The sequence below is a fragment of the Heteronotia binoei genome, chromosome 10, assembly GCF_032191835.1.
Source record: "Heteronotia binoei isolate CCM8104 ecotype False Entrance Well chromosome 10, APGP_CSIRO_Hbin_v1, whole genome shotgun sequence".
In the NCBI taxonomy this organism is placed as follows: domain Eukaryota; kingdom Metazoa; phylum Chordata; class Lepidosauria; order Squamata; family Gekkonidae; genus Heteronotia; species Heteronotia binoei.
In genome coordinates this window covers 70986822-71012967 of record NC_083232.1, presented here as the reverse complement: position 1 = coordinate 71012967, position 26146 = coordinate 70986822, and the positions used below count along the sequence as shown (strand labels likewise).

The window sequence follows — 26146 nt, the reverse complement described above, 5'->3', positions numbered from 1 at the left end:
CATGTCTTGCAAACAAGATATCCAGACTTAATCCATGGTGCTTATATTTGAAAAGGCTGCTGGCTCCTGGAGACACTGCTGGGAATGTTGGACTAGATGGACTCCAATGCATGCACCTCATGCATCACATCATCTGACCAATCCAGTTTTTACTCTGAAGGACTTTGCTTGTTGGCATGATGGTGGTACCAGATCCCATTCCATTGCGGGGGATTTTTCATTTGCCCAGAAATTAAAGGAGACCCTAATATGGTTAAGACATTTGCTACTACGTATGTACACTGGATAAGCCTTATGAAACCAGCTCCACCCATATGTCATCATATCTGACCCTTCTCTCTCTATACAAAGCATTGACTCTTTATTTTCTAGCACCTTGGAAACATTTCCCCTTTAAACAAATTCTGGGTGACATTTTTTTTTAATCGTGCTCTTTTCCCTAGAAGTCAGGGTGGAATTCTTATTCTCACCAGAAATCCATCCCGTTTTGTCCTACTGACAGTTTTGAGAGGCAAGTCAGACTGAGAGAGACTGACTAGGCCAAGGTAACCCACTGAGCTTTATGATTCACTCGATTTGAACTTGGATTTCCCCCATCCTAGTCCAACACTGTTCCCACTACAGCACACTGTTGGTATGTGGTAAAGTAAATGCTGGTAATGAGAAGTGCTTCTTAACCTTCCTTGTTTCTTGCAATATAAAGAGAGAACTAGTCTGAGGAAAAGAAGGGCAATTAATATAGCATCTCACAGGCTGAGAGATGTGATAAGAATTTTTTGAAAGCGTGAAGTTGTAAATAGACGTGCCAAAGTTAAGGTTACCAATGACAGATGCACTTAGCAGAAGTTATACAGTTAGCTGTTATTAGGAGAGCTTTCAGACTATGTCAGAGTTTGAGAGAGTGGGAAAAATACCCTGAGGCTAGGGTTGACAGCTCTTTGTTGGGCAATACCTGGAAATTTGGGGGTGGAGCCTGGAGCAGGCAGGGTTTGGGATGGGGAGGGACCTCAGCAGGATATAATGCCATACAGTCCATCCTTCAAGGCAGCCATTTTCTCTGGGGAAACTGATCTTGGTTATTTGGAGATCAATTGTAATAGCAAGAGATATGCAGACACAACCAGGAGGTGGCAACCTGAGCCCCAGAGTACATGCCCAAATACCTCTTTTTTCCTTGAGCTAGTAATGTTAATATGGAGGGGGGGGGGATCTGTATTTCTGTAGACACATGTTGGATTACAGGATCAAATTTTGAAATACAAGAGACACTATGGGAGGGACGGTGGCTCAGTGGTAGAGCATCTGCTTGGGAAGCAGAAGGTCCCAGGTTCAATCCCAGGCATCTCCAAAAAAGGGTCCAGGCAAGTAGGTGTGAAAAAAACTCAGTTTGAGACCTTGGAGAGCCGCTGCCAGTCTGAGAAGACAATACTGACTTTGATGGACCAAGGGTCTGATTCAGTATAAGGCAGCTTCATATGTTCATTTGTTCATACTATGGAGTACCCTTGTTTTTTCCTTTGTTTTCTTTATTTCATGCAAGAATAAGCAGTTGTGGTCATTTTTGTTTCTATTTCATTTGTCTTCAGTTTGGTTTTCCTCATTTTCACTGTTGATCTTTTTACTACTATTGATAGGTCATTTTGCGAGCCATTTATTTATTGTACTACTTATGTCCCACTGATAACTAAATAGTGTTGGAAAAGGCATTCATTTAATTTTTTTTCCCAGGAATATGTGGCACATGAAAATAAAGATTCACATATGTGAAAATGAAGAGTTATGTGCTTATTTTTCAGAAAGGAGAAGCAATTGAAATTAAATGAGGACATTTGCACTGAACCACACCACTTTTGACATTCTCTCATCCCCTGTTCTGTGGAGCTGTACCCTTCTGAAGTTAGAGACATCCATTTAGTATAGTCATTGAAAATATGAAGTCAAGTAAGGGGCAGATAAATCCATTAAAAATGCTGGGGAATGGCATATTGGAAACAAGTCCTTGGGAAGGAAATAGTCATCAGAAAACGTTGAATTTGGAAAATGGTACCCCAAAATTGATTTCATCTAAATGTAAAGGAAATTTCTTAAAATATTGTTTGGTATCTAATTATGCAAAATTGAGTTATCCAGGAGGGCTTTCTACACTGAAAGCAGGGTTATACTGTAACAAGATGATTCAAAAAGTCCCCCAGAGGGACTGTAGACAGTTGTAAGTAGGGTCCTACTATGTAGTTTTTTGGCATTGTTTAGCATGTTGTGTTAGTATTTGTGCTTTGCTTCTTGCTGGTTCCAGATTTCTACAAGTGAAATTCCATTGCATTTTGTATTGGATGTTCCATCCTGTTTGTTTGTTTATTACTTTGGATTTGTGAATCGCCCAGTCCCTGCTACTCGTCCCTGTTGATTGTATTGCTCTATTCTGTGTAATCGACCTTGAGTCCCAGCAAAGTATGTACATAGATAAATAATTCTGTGTGTATGTGTGTGTGTGTGTATATATGTGTGTATATATATATATATATATATATATATATATATATATATATATACACACACACATACACACACACACACAGAATTATTTATCTATGTACATACTTTATGTACACATATATATATATATTAACCCAACTGATTTTTACTGGCAGCATCAATTTCTAAAAGCAAATCAGTTCCATCTTTCCTGGGAATGTGTATAGCCTAGTCTCATTAGACCTTGGAAGCTAAGCAGGGTCAGCCTTGGTTAGTATTTGGATGGCAGGCCACCAAGGAAGTCCAGAATTGCTGCACAGAGACAAGCAAGGGCAAACCACCTCTGTTCATCTCTTGCCTTGAAAACCCTATGGGATCTCCATCAGTCAGCTGTGATTTGACAACTCAGGATCAACAAAAAGGTGGCGAAATCAAAGCTGGGGAGCACCAGAAAGGATCTGCTTCATCCCTAAACTGTAATTATTTCCCAGCAGTTTGCAGCGGACTATGCTAACATTACTTTTCATGTAGTTAAATGGTTTGACATATACATTGTTCTCCTTGCTGTTTTTACATTAACACCTGCTGTGGTCTTAGAATATCATAGCCAATTCATTGGCAATTTCTGTACCGGTGATGTGTGTCTCTCCTAGGAGATAGGGTGGATGATGAGCTTTTAAAAGGCTTTCTGGGTTGGCATTACTTGGAGTATTTGATTGAGGTATCTGTCACATTGTGATGGCCTAAATTTCTATCCCACAGGATTGAATATGTTAACCTGGGAGTTTCCTACACTAGCTGTAGAGACATCTTCCAACAACAATAAGCAGTCACTATATTTAAAGCCACAATTTAGGGTTCTGTAAACCCAGGGAAAGCCCCAGATTTGTGGAAGCATCTTAGCTCCGCCCCCCCCCCCCCCCCCGCATTGGACTTAACTCCCTTCAAAGGCACTGCACATACACACACATTGCAAAAAAGCTCATAACCAGAGCTGGCATGTAGGAGTAGGTCAGGTAGGCGTAATGAAACCATCCACAAAACAGCAGCAATAAAACCCACCACAAAAACATCAGTAAAACTATAAAGACCAAAAGAGATCTGTATTCCAGAAAGGTAAATTGTTTGGTTTTGCCTAGAAAACCTATTGAAGCAAGTATGATTCAATTGCCATCTGCAAGGGAACAGAAGACCCTCATTCAACCAAGAAATGAAGATAGAAAATTTCAGCTTTGAACTATATTTGTTTATTAGCACTTTACCTCCTTATCTGGTCTAGGGTTGCCAAATCTGGGTTCAGAAATAACTGGAGATTTGAAGGTGGAGCCTGCGAGAGAGGGGTTTGGGGAGGGGAGGGACCTCAGTAAGGTATAATGCCATACACCCCACTTTCAAAAGTGGCCATTTTCTCCAGAAGTGGAATACATGTTTTAAATGAATAAACAATATACAAATGAGGGTTTATGCAATCTGAAAATCAGTTGTAATTCTAGATCTACACCTTGCCCCCCCCCCCCCCGAGACTGGCAAACATAATCTGGTTCTATCACTTTAAAATTTCAGAAGGTGTTGCCAGGGCTTACTTTTTTCTTTTAAAAACCTCCCATTCCCACATGTTATGCTGAGAAACCAAGCGACCATAATTTCATATACTGGATTGTTATTAATCTTTCTAAAATACCTTCACGGAAAGGGCCTAACTGGCTTTTATCCTATCACCAAACTGGATTAGGAAAACTCTTTTCTCCTTTTCTAAATTGGTTTTGAAATGCAGATGAACCATCCAAATGCCAGAAGGTGCATTACACTTTAGCCTTTGATAGATTATGTGACTGAAAGCATCCAGAGGATTGTGGGGTGTTTTCAACAATGTGGTTGTTAAGAGGGCATTTAAAATCAATTTGAATGGTAATAGAAAGACATTCGAATATAATATAATATCCTTTAAATTCAGATATTGGATGGTGAAATAAATGTCAACATTTGTCTTAAAGTTAGCTTTGCAAAATTGAGGGTGTCATTCATTCTCATAATCAAGTGTAATGGGCTTAGGCTGGGTTAATTTCTAAGAGTTCTTGGTTCATTCCCTCAAGTGATGCAGTTATTAATGGTTTGATGCCAACAAATACATATGGTGAGAAAACTTCTGAAGAGACTGGAAGCCATTGATCACTGCTTTTTTATATTAAACATTTTTTCACATGCTCCCTATAGCTTAGGTGTATTAACATCCATGCACCAGGGGGTGTGGCCTAATATGCAAATTTGTTCTTGCTGGGATTTTTCTATAGAAAAACTCCTGTGTGAAACAATGGTAATATTGGGGGGGGGGGGGGTGGCCTAATATGCAAATTAGGCTTTTTCTACAAAAGAAGCCATGACGACTACTGCTACTACTAACCTACTACTAAGTTAATGTCTGTAATAAATTGATAGGTTGGGCTCTGTATTTTATTCTTGTGCATGGTTGTCTGGTTCAAGAAAATCAGCAGGGCACGGGAGAATGAGTGGCTCAGCGGATAGCTAACTGGGAAGTGATCATATCAGTACAGTTATCTTACTGGAAAGGAGGACTATGCTTATAGATTGGTCTTTCAGAATTCTTATTTATACTAATCACACTGCCTTAGAGACGGGGAGGAATTTGATTTGATTCTGTATGAACTGCCAATCTCTCTCGTGTTGAATCCTCTATGCTTATGTCTGTTGGCATACAGCCAGAATTCACTGTATGCTGGAGAAAGGTGGCAGACATGCTGCATTGCCTTCATCCCTCCCCAATAGAGAGAAAGATGGGCCGGATGAGACACAAGAAATCTGTGATGAGGATAGATCTGAAATTTCTTATTTTTCTTACAAATAACCATAGGGATGGGAGGGAGGAATTGGGGGATAGGTTATACCTTTTCCCCATGTTGTTCCTGTGATATAAATCTCCCAACTTCCAGCATCCTCCTGTTTACATATTAAGACAGCAGTTATGTTTGGGAAATTATATGGAGATTTTGGGCCGGGCCTGGTAGGGATGCCAACATCTAGGTAGGACTCGGGAATCCCCTGCAGTTACAGCTCATGTCCAGGTTACAGAGATAAGTTCCCCTGGACAAAATGACTGTTGTGGAGGGAAGACTGTAAGGAATTGTACCCCACTGAGGTTCCTGTCCTTCTGAATCTCCAAAATTTTCCCAACCTGGAACTGGCAACTCCACCCCCTACTCCCTGCTGGTGGCCAGGGGAGACCTGTCAACCCCAGTGCCTGAATTGGGTGAAGTTTCGAGGAGGGGAGGAAGCTCAGTGAAGATGTGATATGTTGTCCTGTAATGTAACTCCGAGGGAACTCTAGGACCCACTTTCAGCCTGGTAACCCTCCTTCAGACAGGAGGTCTCTGTATTATTTGTCTCAGGTATAAGATGGCCCCAGCCTATTTTTGGCATTGGTTTGTCAACTCTGGGTTGGGAAGTTCCTGGGGATTTGGGGCAAAAGCTTAGGGAGTGTGGAATTTGGGGAGGGGGGTGGACCTCAGTGGGGTATAATGCCATAGAACCCACCCTCCAAAGCTGCCATTGAATCCAGGTCCTGAAATCAAAGCTGCCACTGAATCCTCTGCGGTGTGGAGATGGGCTGTAATTCTGGGTGATCTTCAGTCTCCACCTGGAGGTTGGCAATCCAGTCTGGGATACAAATAGCTAAACATGATCTCTCCCAGTTCCTAGTCTTAAAGTGTTAGCTGACAAAGATTAGCAGTTTAATTACTTTTATTTGTGTTCAGCCTAGTTTTTCACTTGTGTGGCTGAGTACATTTCCCCACTAATCTGGTTTGCTACATTATCTGATTTCTATTGATGAGGGAAAAAAGGCTATACTATAAAGGAATAATAGAAAGAAGCTATTAGAAGAGATGGTTCTGTTATTAATAACAAGCGTAAAAGGATTGAGTTTGGGGAGATAAAAGATTGTTTGAAGTCCAAATATTTTTTTTGGCGTTGCATTTTTCTTCCTCTGCATTAGCAATAGGATATCTCTGATGGGATCTCATGCATTAGGTTTCTCTCCATTTGAAAACAGATAGTGCGGTTTTGTCTGTGTTAATTATTCTGTCATTCCCAGGGGTTTTATTCAGGTTGACTGGCAATAAGATACTGAACTGAACAATGTGCCACATAGATTCTATCACAGAATTCTCTGCCCACTTCTGTCACTGTTCTGCAGCCTTTGTTCTTTTCCAGTCATGGCGATGCATTAGTCTATTCTCTTTTTTCAGGTAATGTCACACTGTAAAATAATTAATACCACTCCCCGATGCAGGCAATGAACAACCTAGATCTTTTGAAGCGATATTGTCAGTGGTATTGGGAGCCTGGGAGGTGTTGGGTGTTTCTGTCAGAATCCTTAGCAAAAAAAAAAAGCTTTTGTGACTGGGTTATCGATATTTCAACCTGGGTGGAGGTTTGGGAGTATTTTTATAGATAAGAATGGCCAAGCTTTTGATATTACAGGAGATTGGTCTCAAACCGATTTTAACTTATGTCCTGGAACACCCACACCTAATGAAGGTGCTGTCAGTGCTGTGAAGGTCTGTTCCAGAAGTTTGTCAGTTGTAAACTACTTAGGAATTGGTGCTGCTGACATGGGAAATGTCACAGGATGGTCCCAACCCACATGAGTGCTAGTTAAGGCAGTTGTCTCTGCAGCATGGAGCCCTGCAACGGTTCCACAGACTTAGTGGAGATGGAAATATTGTTACTTGAATGCTAGGGTGATATAATTTCTCTGCAACAGAAGCAGTGCCTTTCATACATATTTAGGGCTGATGCATGTTCTGGAACAGAGATAGAGACCAATTTTTCATTAGGCTTGTTCCAGTCTCAGAGTCCTTCCCCCCCACCCCCGCACTTCTGTCCGATTTTGCACAAGCTGCCGTGGGGTCTGTGGCTTGCCCCACCTTTTTCCCGCAGCAAGCAAAGACTAGTTTTCAGAGGATCTTGCTTTCCAAGGGAAAGAGGCAGGGCAAGTCACAACCCCATGGCAGCTTGTGCGAAATCGGACAGATTCCGGGGGAAGAAGGCTCCGAGACCGGAACAAGCCTAGTGAGAAATCGATCAGAGTCACTCCTTCATATAGAATTATATAACAAGACAATTTTCAAGATGTGTCTTGAACTAAGTTGGACTATCTAACTAGAGGCTTAAATTTGAAGCAACAGAGCTGCTTATTCTGCAAGCCGTTTTCTCTCGATTTGCAAAATATTGTCCTTAATGATTACAATCGTGAACCTTGGATACACTCTGAAAGATTGTCCTACCTGTCAAGCAGGGTTTGATTTTAGTCTTCTGTGTCTGAATCTATAGTTGTGTAAATAAAATTTAATGCAAGATCTTCCGCCAGGACTGAGATGTCCACAAGGGATAGAATTCCATTTCACATCCTGTTTTTGTTCTTTGGAGTATGTGACTGCTAAACTAATAATTTATGTGGTTTATACAAATGATACCTGCTCGCTTGCAGTAAAGTGATGCTTGTGAAAGTAAGCTCACTTCCCAAAGCAACATCATGCATGATTCTTCAGCCATTCCATAATGAAATAGCGAGTAATGAGTCCACTAGCATCTTAGAGACCAACAAGATTTCTCAGGTGTGAGCTTTCGAGAGTCAAAGCTGCCTTCATCCCTGTCTGATGAAGGGAGTTTTGACTCTCAAAAGTTTACATCTTCCAAATCTCGATGGTTTCTAAGGTACAACCATACTAACACAACTACCCTCTGAAACATTTTCCATAATGGAATGTATTCTACATAGGGAAACATAACTGGATGCTCACATTAATTGGGAAGGGCTAGAATTGAGGAGAGTCAAGGGGTAGGTTTCATTAAATCTTCTCCACACTTTTTCCTCTATGATTTAAGTCCCAACCCAGGATCTATAAAACCTCTTCCATCTGGACAGCTTGTCAAGGTGTGGCTAGATCTGGCTAGGACCAAGTTCAAGCTGTCCAGCTTGCTTTTTCCTTTCTGCTGTGTCTGTTGTCTCCCTGGATGCTGTCAGGATTACGTATGTCACTTTCACTCTTGGATTACACACATTGCTTTGACTTTCAGAATCTCATTTGACTTGTCCAAAAACTAACCCCTCCCACTTTTGATCTCACCTTTTGCATTCCTGAACTGTGTACTGATAGCTTGACATAATAAACATCTAAGGTGTCAAAGAATGAATTAGTCAGCAATCCAATTCCTCTTTCCCAAATAACCAGGGTGTTACTGTAGTGGCAGGGAACTTCATTTATTTATTTGTTTGTTTAGATATTTATACCCCACTTTTCTTATCAATATAGATGTGAAGCAGATTACATTGCTCTTCCCTTCTCCACTTTATCATCACCATACTGTGAGGTATGTGAGGCTGAGTGACAGACCCAAAATTACCCAGCAAGTTTCCTTGACAGAAACAACCTGGTTCTCCCAGAAACCTGACACTGCCAGCTATCAACACATTCTCTCAGTTGCTTCTCACCCTTGCTTTTCCTTCGTCTGTTCATTAAGGACAGCCATTTCTTCATCAATGTGGGCACACAAAATATTGTTTGGAAGCCTTTTGTGTGAGGCATCACACTGTTTTTCTTTGTCTTTGTGGGGGGGCACTGCATTTGTGATGTGCAAGTCCCATCTCACACTTCAACAGATGTTAAAAAGAAATGGTGGGATTGAATCAACCCCCCCCCCCGGTTTCGCAGAGCCGAGTGTAGTCCGCTCCTGCCACCAGCTATACAGCAACCTCTTAACTGTCCAATTAGTAATTATGAGGCTAAGTGCAGTGAGTAGTTTGTAGCTTTTGAACTGTAAAATTTGATTGCATAAGTAATACTTGGCACAGATTCGAAGGCAGGGCTTAATTAGGGTGCCAGTAAACTAGGAAAGCTGTAGTACTGAAATGTTTCTGTTTATATCCCTTCTAATGCACGTTCCTTTGTCTCTAGTACATGTACACTTGCTTGTGTGTAAAAAATCCTCAGCCAACTGTTTTGGAAGACTTTTGGCAAGAAGAAATCCTTTGATTCATTGCTTCCAGTCCCACCACCTCCATAATTTTCAGAGTAGTTTCAGGCAGAGTTTTTGGCAGCCCAGAATTTACATCTCAGCAGGATCTGATATTTTCATGAATTCTGAAAAGCACATCCGGTTCCAACTAGGATCTATACACTGTATTAAAGACAAAGTCAGCTGAGTGGATTGATTAAGATGTGGTTAATCCTTCCTTGTTCAAAGGCTCCACTGCTCTTTCCAAACTTACATGTATCTGTGACCACCTCCTAATATTGTGTGATTTCTGCTGTAAAATTTTGAATAGCACACTGTAAAAAATTGTTTTAACTATTTCTACTCCATGCCTCTACTTACAAAGTAGGATTCATTTAGCCTAAACTTGCTGCAAGCCTTCTCAGCAATCAGGGTTGTAGCCATTTAAGTGGCTCCTTTCACTTCCCTTGGGGGAAGCAAAGGGGACCACTCAAGTGGCTGCTTGAGGGGGAGCCCCTGGTCTGAAAAACATCATTTTGGAGTGGGATTTCCCCCCACTGACCACCTGGCTGGCAGCAGGGAAGCCTTCCCTAAATCAGAAGATCCCGCATCCGGACTGTGGGGCTGGGATCGCTAGAGAAAGTGAATAGCCCAGTTCACTCAGGGAATTTCATGGCTGAGTACGAATTTTAAGTTGGGTCTCCCAGACCCTTCTCCTATACTCAAACCACTGTACCAAGCCCTGGGCTAGGAAAGGACTACAAGAGTAGCAAGCACATAATTCTCTTGTTCTTGCCTATCCGGTTCCCAGCACAATATTCCCCTCCCCATTATGTGGTCTTTAAAGTCATGACACCTCTTGCCTGAGCTTTTGTGGAATAAAAGGCCTAGCAACCTTTTATTCCACAACACTCAAACACACATTCCCACCTGCAGGGGTGGAATTCTAGCAGGAGCTCCTTTGCATATTAGGCCACACACGCCTGAGGTAGCCAATCCTCCAAGAGCTTACAAAAAGAGCCGTGTAAGCTCTTGGAGGATTGGCTACATCATGGGGGTGTGGCCTAATATGCAAAGGAGCGCCTGCTAGAATTCTACCCCTGCCCAGCTGAATTACTAAATAAAGCTGAAATGCTTAACCTTGCAATAAAAATAAGTACAGGACAAAACAGTATCCCTGTCCCTAAAATCAGAACGGATAAAAATTAAATAAACAATCAAGCAGATGAACCCAGAGAAGTTTTCAAAAAAAAAAATTAAAATAACCAGAACCAGTCACAGACTTGGGAATTCTACCTTCAGCTCTCATTGTGGGATTTCACCTGTTCCTTTACTTATCACCAAGGAGTATACCATATTTGCCTGTGAAATTGCTACAGTTTGCATAGGCCCACATCACTATGAAGTAGTAGAAAAATAAATCCACTTTTAAAAGTACCCATCTTTGCCTGAAGGTATTTCTTGGAGTTACAGGCCACACCTAACTTCAACATCCTTATACAAATTCTATACATGAAGGAGAAAACTATTCAATTAGACTGAATGTACAAATTTCAATAACTGCTATTTTGAGATGAAGGTCTTCCTTCTTTATTATTGTCCTCTTTGAAAGCCCTTCTCAGAAAAAAAGAATCAAAGAAAGGGATTGCGCTTCATTGTGCATTCCTTTGTATGGCTTTCTTTTTCGTTAAAACAAATTAACCAGCTGAGGACTTTGGGCTTAAATAAATATTCTGCTCATTCTTGTGAGCATTGTAGAAATGCATGGATTCCACTATAAAATCATGATTCAAAATCCAGAACAGTGCTTTCATACCTTTTTTCTTTCTTTTCATTTGTAGCATTCACGGGTCCTCTCCTACAAGCACAGGGGTCAAAAAGTAACTTCAGAACAGTTAGATACATACCTTTAAAAAAAAAACATTTTAAAATTGTCTTTCATCTTTAGCTAAATGTGCACCTGAAGTTGCTTTCTAGTGAGGAAGACTATCAGTCTGTTATAGGGATGCCAGAATCCAGGTGGGACTTAGGAGTTCCCTGGAATTACTGCTCATCTCCAGAAATCAGTTCTCCTGGAGAAAATGGCTGCTTTAGAGGGTGGACTCTGTGACATTGGATCCCATTGAGGTCCCTGTCCTCCCCAGGCTCCATCAGTAAATCTCCAGGAGTTTCCCAACTTGGATCTGGCCACCCTCCCCCCCTCCCGGGGGAGGGGCTGGCAACCCTAATATTATCTATCAGCAAAGTGTCAATCAGCATTTCCCTTGGCATGTAAGAAAGGGCCACAAGAACTAAGCACTGCTGCAGCCCATCCTGCCCTCATTCTCATGATCTGTTCACAGAATCCGCATTGCTGTCAGATGGCCATCTAACCTCTGTTTAAAAACTTCCAAGGAAGGAGAGCCTACCACCTCCCAAGGAAACCTGTTCCACTGAGAAACCATCCTAATTGTCAGAAAGTTATTCCTAATGTTTAGTCAGAAACTCTTTTGATTTAATTTCAACCCGTTGGTTCTGGTTGTTTTCTGTTGGCCTTCTGGGGCAACAGAAAACAATTCTGTACTATCCTCTATATGACTGCCCTTCAAGTACTTGAAGATGGTGATTGTATCACCTCTCAGTTGTCTCCTTTCCAGGCTAAACATGCCCAGCTCCTTCAACCTTTCCTCATAGGACTTGGTCTCCAGACCCCTCACCATCTTTGTTGCGCTCCTTGGGACATGTTCCAGCTTGTCTATATCCTTCTTAAATTGTGGTGCCCCAAACTGAACACAGTACTCTAGGTGAGGTCTAATCAGAGCAGAGTAAAGTGATACCATCCTTCACTTGATCTTGACACTATATTTCTGTTGATACAGCCCAAAATTGAATTTGCCTTTTTTAGCCACCTAATCACACTGCTGACTCATATAAGACCCATACTACTACCAAAAGAAGTCTCATGTACAATCCCATTAAAAATAGTATCTGGTAGACCATGGTCAGTAAAACGTCTGGAATAAAGAGTTTTCCATTGAACAGTTATGCATTTGAACTGATATATGAGATTCTGCAAACTAGATTTTAAAAGCCCAAGCAATAGGTTCTAAAAACATTTGAGTGGTCTCTCACTTCACTCTTTGGCTTCTGCTGTTCATTTGGTGGATGGGTTCTCTGACAATATTAATAAGTACATGTTTGACATGAGCTCTTAAGGAGTTGCCTGTTATAGCACAATAACTTCTAGTTCTGCACTTGAAAATATTGCTCGATTGTGTTAAACTGAGAGGTTTCAAAGGAGCCAAATGTATTTAGGAAGCCCAGTGCCTATTGTCATTCAAGAGGACTTGGAACACCTAATTCCATTAGTTTCCTTTGAACTGAATTGACTGCCCTGCTCAGAAACACTTAGGTATTGAATAGGGAATGCAATATTTGAGTTATCCAATATAAAGAGGCTGAAGCATTGTTTGTTAGCATGAAAAATGGGAATAAAATAGCCTCTGTAGAATGGAGCATACTGTAGTTCTATCAGCTTGTAGAGGAAATTGTAGCTTCTCAGATAATCACTCCAGAGTAATTGATGGCAAACACTGAATTTTAAGGTCAATTCTATCAAGAACTAATTAACCTTTTCAAATTTTGTTTTTGGAACATGATAATTAGGCAAAATTATATATAGTTCTGTTAATAAAGCACATTATAAGAATATTGAAGTAGGAATATACCAGTAGTCAATAATGGAATTCATATTCTTTCCCATGAACACCAACCCTACTATCCTTGCACTAGGGTTAAGGTAGAAGAAACAGTCTTCTTTGGCTACGTCTTTCTGTTTCATTCTTGACAGCCCCTCCTTAATGGACTCCTTTAAATGCTTTTGTGGCTGACACATCTACCCTTGACCCTGGTCTGGCAAACTGCTTTGGTGGACAGTTTTGCAGCTGGGTAAGGGAAATGCCTCTGTGCTGGTCCTCCTGATGGTGATTTGAGTCTTTTTTCTGATGCAGAAGGTGATGTGCAGATGACTCCCTGCTTTATATATCATTAAGTAAGGCACCAGCTACATTTAGCCATCTCTCCAGGTCTGAAGATCTGGCCATGCTGATTCACGCAACAGTAACCTTGAGACTTGGCTACTACAATGTGCTTTATGTAGGGCTGCCCTTGAAGGTGGTTTGGAAACTGCTGTTGGTGCAACATGCAGTGTCTAGTGTGCTATCACAGTGGGCCTCAGAGATTATATCACATCTATTTTTGCAGTGGATGCTGACTAGTTTCCGAATCCAATTCAGGGTGTTGATGCTTAGCTATAAAGCCCATTCATGACTTGGGCTTACACGACTGAAGGCCACCTCTTCCATTCTCAATTCATATAATAGTTTTGGTCAGTGCAACAATGCTTTTGAGTTATTCCAACCCTGCAAGAATATGCCCCACTGCTTTCTGGTGTGGCCTTTTTCTAGGTCAATCTCCATGTTGTGGAAGAGCCTCTCAAAGAAAATTAGAACATCTTTGTCTCTCTTGCAATTCCAAAGGACTTGTAAAAAAACAACTCCTTAGAGAAACTTCTGACTTTTCAGAAGGATTGTTGGGGAGGGGGGGCTGAAAAATATTGGTCTCTTGAATTTTAAGTGTTTTTTTCCTGTTGGCTGTTTTGATTGTGTGATTTTTATAATGATGTGATCTCATATTAATTTTATTATTTTCACCTTAGTTGCATCTGTGAGAAAGGCAGGCTGTTAAAGTATTTTAAACACATAAACATCTGATGAAGTGTGCCTGCACATGAAAGCTTATACCCAGAATTAAGCTATGTTGATCTTAAAGGTGCCACCGGACTTAAACTTTGTTCTATAAACGTCTTGGAGGTGGTTTCACTTCTCATTATAATATAAATGAAGATGGTACTGGAAAGGTAGTGTTAGCCATGCAGCTTCAACACCTCATTGATCAATGGCTAGCTCTGGCCTGGATAGTTCAATATAGTACAATCTTGTCAGATCTCAAAGCTAAGCAGGGTTGGTCTTGGTTTTTATTTGGATGGGAGGCCACCAAGGAAGTCCAGGATCACTATGTCACGGCTGGGGCTGGGTCAGGCAAAGTCCAAGGGCAGGCCAAGGTCTGTAGCCGGTAGGCAAGAGGGTCCGAGGCGCCAAATCCGAATCACCGTCCAGGTAACGCAGGTCAGAGGTTCAGAAGCCAAAGTCAGGGAGTCCAGAAGTCAATAGCCGAAGTCAGGGGGTCCAAAAGCCAAAGTCAAAGCCGGAGTGGATGCTAGAACATCAGGTAGATGACTAGTTGCTTCCACAAAGCCTCCTCCCAAAGCCCACAGCTATATAGCCCTCTGCTGGCTGTTGCCCATTTGGGCTAATTGCTGGCTCAGAGAGGCAGCCAGGATCCTGCTACAACTCAAGCATCCTTGCCCTTAGAAGGGCCAGAATCCTTTCAAAACTCAGGGCTCAGGGAGCGTCTTGCTTGTGAGCGTGCCGCCCTCCTCCGATCCCTGAGGTCCTGACGAAGGCGGTCACGCACACGAGCCACCCGAGAGGGTGAGGCAGGGGGGCTGGGATCTTCTCCAGCAGGAGGCAGGGGCGCTGGTGCAGGTGGCAGGGGCACAGTTTCCTCTGCAGGCTCCGCTCCTTCTGCAGAGTCCCCAGCACCCATGACACACTACATAAATGGCAAAACCACCTTGGAATGTCTTCTGCCTTGAAAATGCTATGGAGTTGCTATAAATCAGCTGTGACTTGATGTGGGGGGGACAGACCTTGTGTAGCTGAATGAACCCATGGGGCAAGACCATGGGAAGTAGAAGCAGAGATACAGATGCATGGATGCTTACCCTGGTTACACGACAGGGCCTCCAAATGAAGCTTCCCTCTGGCAACTTCACATTACATTTGGGACCTTCTCACATTCAGAAGAACCTACATAAGCTGTTTGATTAGAACAGATAGGTTGCTACCCTCCCACAGTAGCACTTTCCTGGCAGCCCAGGTCTCCTTATTGCCCCACACCCTGGAAATGGCTTTCCCTGGCTGGCCATGGAGTATAAATACTGTAAGGTATATTGCAAGGATAATCAGCAATGCCATGTCATCTCTGTTGTGAATGTTTCTGATAAGACAAATGGTAACAGAATGATAAGGTTGGCAACCCCCATGTGGGGCCTGGAGGTCTTCCAGGATTATAACATCTCCAGACGAGGGCTTTTTTTGTAGAAAAAGCCCAGCAGGAACTCATTTGCATATCAGGCCACACCTCCTGGTGCCAAGCCAGCCAGAACTCTTTTCCTGTGCATTTCTATTTTTTAAAAGCCTTGCTCCAGACTACAGGTGTCAGTTCCCCTGTAGAAAATGGCAGCTTGGGAGGATGAATTCTGTGGCATTATATCCAGTGGGTTCCCTCTCCAAACCTAGCCCTTCCCAGACTCCTCCCTCAAATCTCCAGAAATTTCTCAACCTGGAATTGGCAGCCCTATTGAGCGGACAGCTAAGGCCAAAGATTTCAAGCAAGGAGAACTGGAAACAACGGCTGTTTGGGGAAGAAGTGAGGAAGATCCTGCCAGCTGGCAAGTAGCAGCTGAGTAAGACTCAGCTGAGTTTGTTTCTTCTCCACTCACAGGTGAGCAGAGGCTGTTTGGTGCAGACCTGGGAGGTAGGAAGATCTTGTTGCAGAAGGAGAATAAGACTCACTCTGTATTCTGTAGTCTTCCCACCAGTTCAACTGTATTGTGTATGTGGGGTGGTGATGGTTGAATTTTAAGCCATTCTGGTAGGTTCCCCACTGGGGAGAAAAGAGGCATCTAAATAACTTGTAACAAACAATGGCAGCTTTGTCACAATGGCTTACATTCATATGTGGAATTTCAGTGCTAAGAATGAGAACATTTTCATTCTGCACAGTGGGCTTTGTCTGAAAGCTTTCATTTGAGTGTCATGGGCCAGTGCAACACACATTACATAAGTGCACACTGTCACTCCCAAATTTTAATGCCTCAGTGACATAATTGATTTGCCATTTGAGTTATACTACTGAAAGTGAATTAATAAATCTTTCCATTATGAGCATGTCATTAGCGGATAGCTTTCTGAAACTGACAGCCTCACTGGACCTGGATCAATTGACAAGATTCATAAGCCCACCTCTGAGGATGAGTTTTAGAAATGCTTTGGTTACTCAAGTGTGTACATTAGGAGATCTTTTGGCAGCATCAAATGCATTACTAGTTAGCTATTTATAGGCAATTCATTAAGCTGCAAATTACATGAACAGTGTAATGAGGTTTCCCCCATTTTTAACATGCTGATGTCTAAGGATCAGATAATGATCTCCGTAACATCACTATATTTAAATGAAAATTAAAAAGTAGATTATTTCCAGTAACCATGTGAGAAGGCGGTACTATCTGTTGTTAGTTGTGTGTCTAGGTACAGTAGAAATTCTAAGGTAATTGAAGATGAATGTTGGATTTGGTAATTTGTTGCATTGCATCTAGCTTGATTCTCATTCTGTCTTGTATCTTGTTGCTATAATTTTTGTAAGCAGTAGCATAACTTTTGTCTCAGTTTAGGGAGACCAGACTCCTTGGCCAGATCACAAGTCCCTGAGTTAAAATTCCAATCAGGAAGATACCCAAAAGGTACCCAAACAGGAAGGTACTCTATAGGTACTCCAGACAATATAATGATGGTCAGACAACTAGCATATTCACTGTTTGTGATCAGGGGCATGTGTACCCCAAACCCACATCTGTCTGTATATGTCACCCCTTTCTAACTGAGGAGCATCCCAGACACTCCAGTGGAAACACTGTTCTCCATAGACTTCTGTTCCTTGCATAGAGAACTGTTGACTTGGATTTTAACACTGTTCTTAAAGAAGGAATATATAACATGACTGCCCTGAACAGCTGGATTTCAAATATAACAATATTTGAAAATACAGAGCCTATGAGACCCTGTTTACTTGAGAGTTGGTGTGATAAGGTGGCTACAGTGATGGACTATTGTAGGGAAGGCCCAGATTCAAATCTGCAATTTGTGAGGAAATTTGATGGATAACCTTGAATCAAGAACTGTTGGAGGAAAAGTGGAATAGAAGAAAATCACCTCACCTTTCATTGTGTGTATTTTCACTTGATTCTGATGCTGTTATGCTCCCTTCTTTAAATAAGGTTTTTGTTTGTTTTCCAGCTATGTGTAGAAAAGCACTCGAGTGAAATTTGGGGTTTCAGTAAAATCAAGAGTAAAATGTCCATTAGGGGTTCTTTTGCACCACCATAGAACAATACAGAAATATGCATACAGGGTGCTGTTTTGGTTTGGTAAATCTGCCTCATCAGCTTGATTGTAAGTGCTATAATCTATACATGAATAAAGCTAAAATCATCCATCAAATGTGTTTTCCTTTCTGTAGTCTTGATTGCGAGGATAAGGTGTAGTTTAGGGGATGGCCACACCCCACCTACACCATTCCTGTTTAAGCTTGACAGTTGCTTGACTGTTTTAAAACTCTCCTGTGCTGCTTCAGTCAGAAAGACTCTTGTTTTAAAAAGTTCGAGTCCTATTTTGTATTGCAGAGCCCTTTCCATAACAGCATTCTCTGTCAGATTATTCTATCCTTTATTTTCTATTGTTGTAACTGTGGAGAAATACCCTTTATGTTTGCATTTGGGCTTGGCAAAGTCCTCATGTTTTAAAAAAAGTTTTTTTCTTTTTCCTAGCAGAAGACAAGCAGGAGTGGGAAAGTCAGTTGTTCCCGAGTCTCACTGAAACAGAGTATCAAAACTTCGGAAATGCTAATAGACATCCTAGCAGGGGACAGTGAAATGATCAGCTCACAGTTTAGCTGGAATCTAACATTTAGAAGTTGACACAGGGATTTGGGAGTGCAAGAGGCTAGATTAGGTCTCCCTGCAGATTTCAGGAAAGGTTTCTTTGACCCACAAAGGGATGGAAGGAGCTGTCACACTGGAGCTTCATCTTGATGGTCTCCATTGCCACATGGAGCAGATAAAGGGCTGGCTGCATGAACAAAGACTGTAACATGAAACAATCAGAGTGGTTTAAAGATGGTTTTCAGATTGTTTTGCTAGCTACCTTTGAAGACTGCTTTCTCCACCAATGAGGCATTTAATCAAAAACATCTAAGATTGCCATTACATAATACCTGTCCCACAGAGCATGATATTGACTGACAGCTCATCTTGCAAACCACTCTGATTGTTTCATTTCCTCTGTAGATTCCTCAGCATGCTGATAATGTCTGGGCCTTGGAAAGAAATGCTGTAGGAAGTAAAAAGGATTGCCCTTATGGCTGAGATGAGATTTGCGCTGGCAACCTCCCACGGCGCAGCTCTTTCTCTTGGCTACTATGTTACACCAGCTCCTATAGCCATCAATCCTCAAGCCAGGAGGTCAAAATGTAAGAGTGCAGATAGGAGGAACTGTCCAGAAGCTTCACGTCAATCAATCCAAAACATGGTGACCGCCTTGCTGTCGGGGGCTGGTGACAGGGATCATATCACTGTTATGTTGAAAGATCTGTACTAGCAGCCTCTTGGTTTCTGAGTGCTGTGCTCTAAATGGCTTGGGGCTGGGTCCCCCAGAGGACTGCCTCCTGCCTGCAGCTTTACCCATTAAGATCCTCATCCAAAGCCCCACTCTCTGAGCCTCCTCCACCCATGGAGGGGAGGCAGACAGCAGATAGAGACAGAGCTGTCGTGTTGGTGGGGTCCCTTCTCTGAAATGCTCTGCGGCAGGCATCTTTTCATTACTGGGGATATGAGGTTTATTGTGTTGTTTTAATAAATTGATGTTGTTTGTTTAAACTGTGGGTTTTTTAATTCCTAGTTGTCTTGAACAGGTCTCTGGAGAGGTAGTATATAAATTCAGAAGATAAAAATGGGGAATCTACTTTTTGCGTGGGTCAGGACCAGATTCAGTCCCCATAAATGTAGGACATTTATTGAGGTTTTCCTCCATGCCTGTATGACTAAATTATCCTCTATAAATATATGAGTAAATTAGTAGAACCAAGTGTGTGTGACAACGTTTTAGGGGAGGGGGAATCCAGTTTTCCCCTTGCTTGTTGATCCGTTGTGTTAAGCCTCCCCACCCCATATAATGGAGAATGCTAGGTGTGAAGCTAGGTATGTTGCCGTATTCGCTGGTATGCTCTGGGTCTGTGAGGCTGAAGAATAGACAGCACACTGACTTGTGCTAACTATTTACATTTATTCACAGATATACAAGTTATAGTTGTCCTGGTATACACTGGAACAAAGTGCTTTGCCAGACAACACATTTGAGAGCAGAGAATACATTGTACAGGCTCTCCCCAGTTATATACACATAGCTATATACAAGCACCAATCAGCACACAGTGCTGAGTCATTCTGCATAAGCACAAGTACTCTGGATAGAACCAGTTTGCACCTGCTAAGAAAAGTTGTCAGAAACTGTCACAGATCATGACCTGTCATAGATCATGTGTATTAGACTCCAGCCTGAAGTCTTACTAGCAAGCATATGCTGACAAGGTATGAATGTTTTCCTCTGCATGCTCCCCCCAATACATGCTGCATGAGCTGGCTGGCAATAGCAGAGAAACTGAAAGCAAGCTGAAGCAGTTGGACATGCCTTTTGCTCCAGTCCTATCTCCCCATCACCTGGCCGGTGCATGGAGGTAGGGGAAGCAGAAAGTACACAGGACAGGCTTTCTGCTCCAAGCCTCCTCCTCTGCTCAGGCTACCAGTCAGCTTGAAGCAGAAAGCACACAGAACAGGGTTTCTGCTTCAAATCTTCCCCATCCCCACCAGCTGGGAGGGAGGCTTGGAGAGGAAAGATTGACAGAGCTGCTGTTGCCTACATTTTCTCTGTGTGGCTTCCCAATGCTATTCGCCTCCTCCCCTCTACCTGCCATACCCCTTAGCTTCCCTTCCTGTTATTGGCACCACAGACCCTCCTTTCCATCCCTCCCCCCAGTCTCCTGCCATTGTTTTCTGTCTCATTTCTCTGCTGCTCCTGGCTTTTATTTTAAGTGTCCATTATAGGGTTGCCAGATCCCACCTGGCTGCTGGCAGGGGGCTCCAGGGTCTATTCCAGGATCTGAACCCAATTTTACCATATAGTTTTGCTCAAAATCTAGAGCATCATCCCCTGATGGTGGCGACATGATGACGTCACTTCTGGGTGACATCACATCATGTATGGGGCATTTGTGGACAGGATTTTCCCATACCAGCCAGCTGGCTGGTGGTAGAAAGAGACCTGCAAAAGGAGGGGGCCTGGCAACCCTACTTCGTTATGGGTTCCCTAGGTAACTCCACAGTGCTGGACTGTGACTTTGCGATGCCTTGGTTGCCCTTTTTTTTTTTTTTACAGGCACACACTTTGCTTCTTTGCTTTGTTTTTCTCTCCCCCCAGTTTTCTCTCCACAGACACTTCCTGGATTTTTTCTGTAAACCTGGGGATTCCCCTAGTTTGTACAAACATCCTCCCATACAATTGTTTGAATTTTTAAATCTGCATTCTGGGGCCAGGTTCATAAATATGTGTTTGTTTGTTGGATTTCTACACCACCTTCCCTGAGGTAAGGCTCAGGGTAGGTTTACAGCATTTGATGAATACATCATAGCATTTCAACAAATACAATTATGCAAACAGATTAAAGGTGTATGTGTGTGTGTATGTGTCAGTTAAAAGTATATAAGGACATTAATGACAAGACTGGGAGAAACTGTGATGCAGTGAACTTAAGATCTTCATGCATCTTTCCATATATTCTTTAATAGAATTGTCTAGCTTCACATTTTCTTCCTCTGTCTGTCTCATATTTTAATGGAAACTCACCCTTCTTACAAGCAGCTGAATCAGCCTCAGAATCATGGACCCCTCTGAAGTAGTACATTTGAATAAACTTGAAAGCACTTCTCACAAGAGTATTGGATACCCAATGATTATGTTCAAGCAGCAGCTCAGAGAAAGTTAGACTTTCTGGCAGAAAATGGATCAGAGTGAGAAATGAATGTGCATGAGAGAGAGAAATAGCTATAGGCTATGTGGGGTGCTTTGCTATGTTGATAGCAGCATCATGCTTGTGTGGGTATGTGCATGTACAATGCAAAACACATGGTCTTATGAGAACAAAAAGGGGTCCACATACATCGCAGTGAGTTTTAATTCTACCTATAAATATGCTGAGGCTTGGAGTCCTTGGACTAGACTTAGTCTTCAGACAGTGTCCTGTTCTTCTGGGAGAAGAAACAGAACATGGTCTTTAGCTGCTGAGTTTATTTTGCAGCAGCAAACAGAACCAACAGACTAGCCACTCAGTTGAGCGTTGCCATTCGTGTTGGAGGGAAGGCTTTCAAGATCACCAAAATGTTCAGCTCTTGTGCATACATAGTACCTGGTTATATAGTTCTAAAATATTTGGGCTTTGCTTACCTGAAAGACTGCCTCCTCCTGTTGGTCCCTCTGTTGCCTCTGAAATCTACAGCGACAGGACCTACATTACATTTTCCCTGGGTCCTTATGATCAAATATGTATTACAAGTCCCATGTTAGGAGCTTAATCGCAGGTGCAGGTGGGCCTAGTTTGGACTAGATCAGCATCACTGTGAAATCATCTGGGGGGTGTTACTTGCCTCATTGGTAGCTGTACATGATGTGGTAGGATACATCTAGTTTCCCCAAAAGAGCAAATAATATGCCCTTATGCGTAAGTTTGGGAAAATGGCATTGGGGGGAGAGGTTTAGGCCCCATCTGCCTGCAAGTCATAGTCCCATCCCATGACCATAACACATGGATAGAAAGGGCTTGAATACTCCCCTTCTGCATGCCATTTTCTCAAAATGAAACAGCCCCAGGGGCATGTTATTCTCTTAGAAAAATCTAGGAATTTCTCATTATTGCATATGAAGCCTGCAGTGAGGCAAATCAACACATTCCAAAGCCATTTCAAGTTGATCCCAATCCAGTCAAAATTGAGCCCATGTATGCCTGGAATTTTCCAGCATGGAACCTGAAACACATGTTTTTGTGTGCCCAAGGAAACATGCAGTGGAAAAGGTAAGGTGTAGTTAGACCTCTATTTGGCTATTATCATACTGTTGGTGCATTATCATCATAGTAAGGCCATGTGAGAAAGAAACATTTCTAGTTGTACTTCACAATTTTTGAAACTTCTTGTTGGAACTTTACTTGCACAAACTGTGAAGTATTCCAGAGGCAAATGTAAAAACGTTTAGGCTTTTTTGTGACTGGAGGAGGCGATTGGATTTATACCCTGTGCCCTTCACTCAGATTCTCAGAGCAGCTTACAACTGCCTTCCTTTCCTCCTCCCACAACAGACACCCTGTGAGATAGGTGGGGCTGAGAAAGCTCTGAGAGAACTGCTCTTGAGAGAACAGCTCTGAGAGAACTGTGATTGACTCAAGGTCACCCAGCAGCTGCATGTGGAGAAGTAGGAAATCAAATCTGGTTTTCCAAATTAATCCACCACTCTTAACCACTACACCAAACTGGCTGTCCAGGAAGGTGGTAGAATTGTGTTCCTTTTTAGTTGTTAGCTATGTTTAGGTTTTATTGAGACTGGGATGTTTTGTGATTTGGTTTCAGATACAGATTTATTCTACTCTTTGTGCAGTATCTTGAATCACCGAGGGGACAGTACAAAGATCTATTATACAAAGAAGTGGTACTCAGCTAGTTAGCAAATACAGCAAAGTCTTCTTGCTAAATTGCTAAAGCAAATAGCAAAGTCTTCTTGCTAAATTGGTGTTGGCTTTTTATGACTTGACTGGGGTGATGTACGGTATATTGAATTCACAGATGTTCATACTGCCAAGAAATGTTAGATCAAGGACATAGGAAAAGCTTTCAAGACTTGTTAACCAAAGCTGATTCACACATACCTCTATATCACTTGATGTTCCACCGTTCATATTCTAATAGCATGTCTGAATTGTCTTCACGAAAAAGAGATGTTATTTGAAGTTAGGAGTGGTGGTGCACGCAAGAATTTATCCAGCTCTAAAACTTGCTGGATGACACATCTTTGGATCAACATAAATTTTGGGAATAATTGTGTTCTGCTACAATCCAGTGTTGTACTGAAAAAAGGGTTAACTCCACATTAGCTGCTGTTCAATATTTTCAAACATCCCTTAATGTGAAAACAATGTCTAAAAAATATGATGACTTTTTATGGTTTTTCATTTGTGGGATGCAGATGAAATGGTGTGAAAGTGAAGTTAATAAAAACTTACTTATGAGCTACCAAGTGAAGTGTAAATTGCTTTGTGCTTGTGTTGGAATCTCATATAAGTTATTATTGCCTGGAAAGTTTCATCTTGTTAATTTCCATTTGTCCTAAAAATAACACAGCTCTCCTTTGCCACACACTGCAATAAAGGTTTCCTTGGATTTAATCAATATTCAGAAACTGGCATAAAAGAACTGTGTCCACATTTTCTTTATCATCTGTTGCATAAGCTGAGAAAGAAAACATATGTGCTACCTTACTAATGGGGGAGGTATTGTTGGCCATTCACTCGTTCATTAATGCCATTTTTATGTTTAGGTATCACTGTTGCTAATTTCTCTTAACATTTGAACAAAAGTTAAAGCTTGCAGAAAGATTCCATCTTAAATGTACTTAAAATCCTACACCTTTGCGAGAGCTCTTGCTGTGATAAGTTGGCGTTTCAGCTGCAACAAGTGGAGTGAGAGCATAATATTCCTTCAGTGCTGATTTCCTGTCATCTACCTGTAATGTTAGCAATGGAGATGAGTCATCATGTTCATCATCTTCCTGCTCCCAGTAATAGCCAATGAGGCGGAGAAAAGTAAAGGAATTACAGCTTTCAGGGCCATCCTGAGCAGAGGTATACTCTCCGAAGCCCATTGATTTCAATGGATTTAGAAGGGTATAACTCTTTTTAGGATGATACTGTTTGTTGAATATCACAGCATATGTTTCTATGCACAAGACAAGGCTGGAAGACTCGACATAGGGTTGCCATTTTTGGCAGCAGCCCCATGTTTGTCACCGCGTCTAGTTCTGCTATAGTTGCCTTTGCAATCTTTTGAACTTGAACTAGTTGCAAGCAAATCCTATCCTATTGCTGTAGTTACAACTATCTTTTATCCATAGTATCTTTAATTGGAAATAGTTCACATATTCATCAGCAAGGCAGCCCAAAACAATCTGCCAAGGAATGCAAATATGAATCAATCCTCAACCTGACATTTTTTGCACATTCAAATGTTCAGATAATTGTCGATGCTTATATCATTTTATGTCCATGCATCAGTTCAGCTCTTTATTATATAGAGAGCCAGTTTGGTATAGTGGTTAGCAGCACGGACTAATCTGGCAGAACTGCGTTTTATTCCCTACTCCTGCACCTGCTGAGAGACCTTGGATCAGTCACAGTTCTCAAAAGAGCTGTTCTCCCAAGAGCAGTTCTTGAAAGAGCTCTCTCAGCCCCACCATCCTCACAGGGTGTTGGTTGTGGGGAGAGGAAAGGAAAGGCAATTGCAAACCACTCTGAGTGAAAGGTGGGCTATACATCTTATCTCTTCTTCTTCTTCTTCTTCTTCTTCTTCTTCTTCTTCTTCTTCTTCTTCTTCTTCTTCTTCTTCTTCTTCTTCTTCTTCTTCTTCTTCTTCTTCTTCTTCTTCTTCCTTATGCACAAACCTCATATGCACCTGAGTTTCACCTCTAATATTGCCTGTTTCTTTTTAAATATGTGAATATTTTAAATTCTACCAAATTCTACCCTTCCAAAGCCATTGAAATGATTTTATCCTGGTAGCTTACTTTATTTTAAAAGTGAAGTATTTTTAAAAAACTGTAATCCTATTAAATTACCATTTATATCTCTCATTATATCAGCTGTGGAAGTTTTTAGAAATTCATTTTTGCTTTGGTTTGTTTAAGTAGAATGGAAGCTCATTGCTGCAAACTTTCTTGACTGACAGGTCGACAGGACAGAAGTGATTCGGACATGCATAAATCCCATCTTCTCAAAGCTTTTCACAGTGGACTTTTACTTTGAAGAGGTTCAGCGGCTACGATTTGAAGTGCATGACATCAGCAGCAATCACAATGGGTTGAAAGATGCAGATTTCCTTGGTGGTATGGAGTGCACTCTTGGGCAGGTAAAAATCTCAGCTGTCTTTTCTGCATTCTTTTGCTTGGGTAAATCAGTCACTCATGGCAACATCAAAGTATGTTTTCTTTATGTCATATTGGTGAGACATGGTCCACTATATATGAATTTATGACTAAAGGGCTTTGACCTTTTCTGCATGCTTGACTTACTAGAATCACTTTGGGCATGGAGGTTCATTGCATTTGCCCTCCCTATGTGTTTTTACAGTTGAGTCAGTTTATTTTTTAAAGTAAGTCTTTACCTTGTCCCCAGGTTGCCAGGTCCAAATCAGGAAATATCTGGGAGAAGTTCTGGCCATCACATTTAAAGGGACTGCACTCCTTTTAAATGCCTTCCCTCCTCTGCAAATAATGGAGGATGGGGACACTTTATTTGGGGCTCATTTTTTTTTTGAAACTTGGGAGGGGGAGTTGAGGAGATGTACCAGATGCTATGCTGAAAATTTGGTGCTTCTACCTCAAAAAACAGCCCCCCCCGAGCCCCAGATACC

At 41.8% G+C, this 26146-nt stretch overlaps 1 protein-coding gene across 2 annotated transcripts in view; it reads left to right on the top strand.

Moving 5' to 3' along the window:
- CPNE4 (copine 4) overlaps positions 1–26146 on the top strand; it is a 222885-nt gene that overhangs the window by 58231 nt on the left and 138508 nt on the right. For both annotated transcript variants that reach the window (XM_060248883.1, XM_060248882.1), the window contains exon 2: positions 25463–25642. In XM_060248883.1, coding sequence (XP_060104866.1) covers positions 25463–25642 — 180 coding nt within the window. The remainder of the gene's footprint in view (positions 1–25462; positions 25643–26146) is intronic.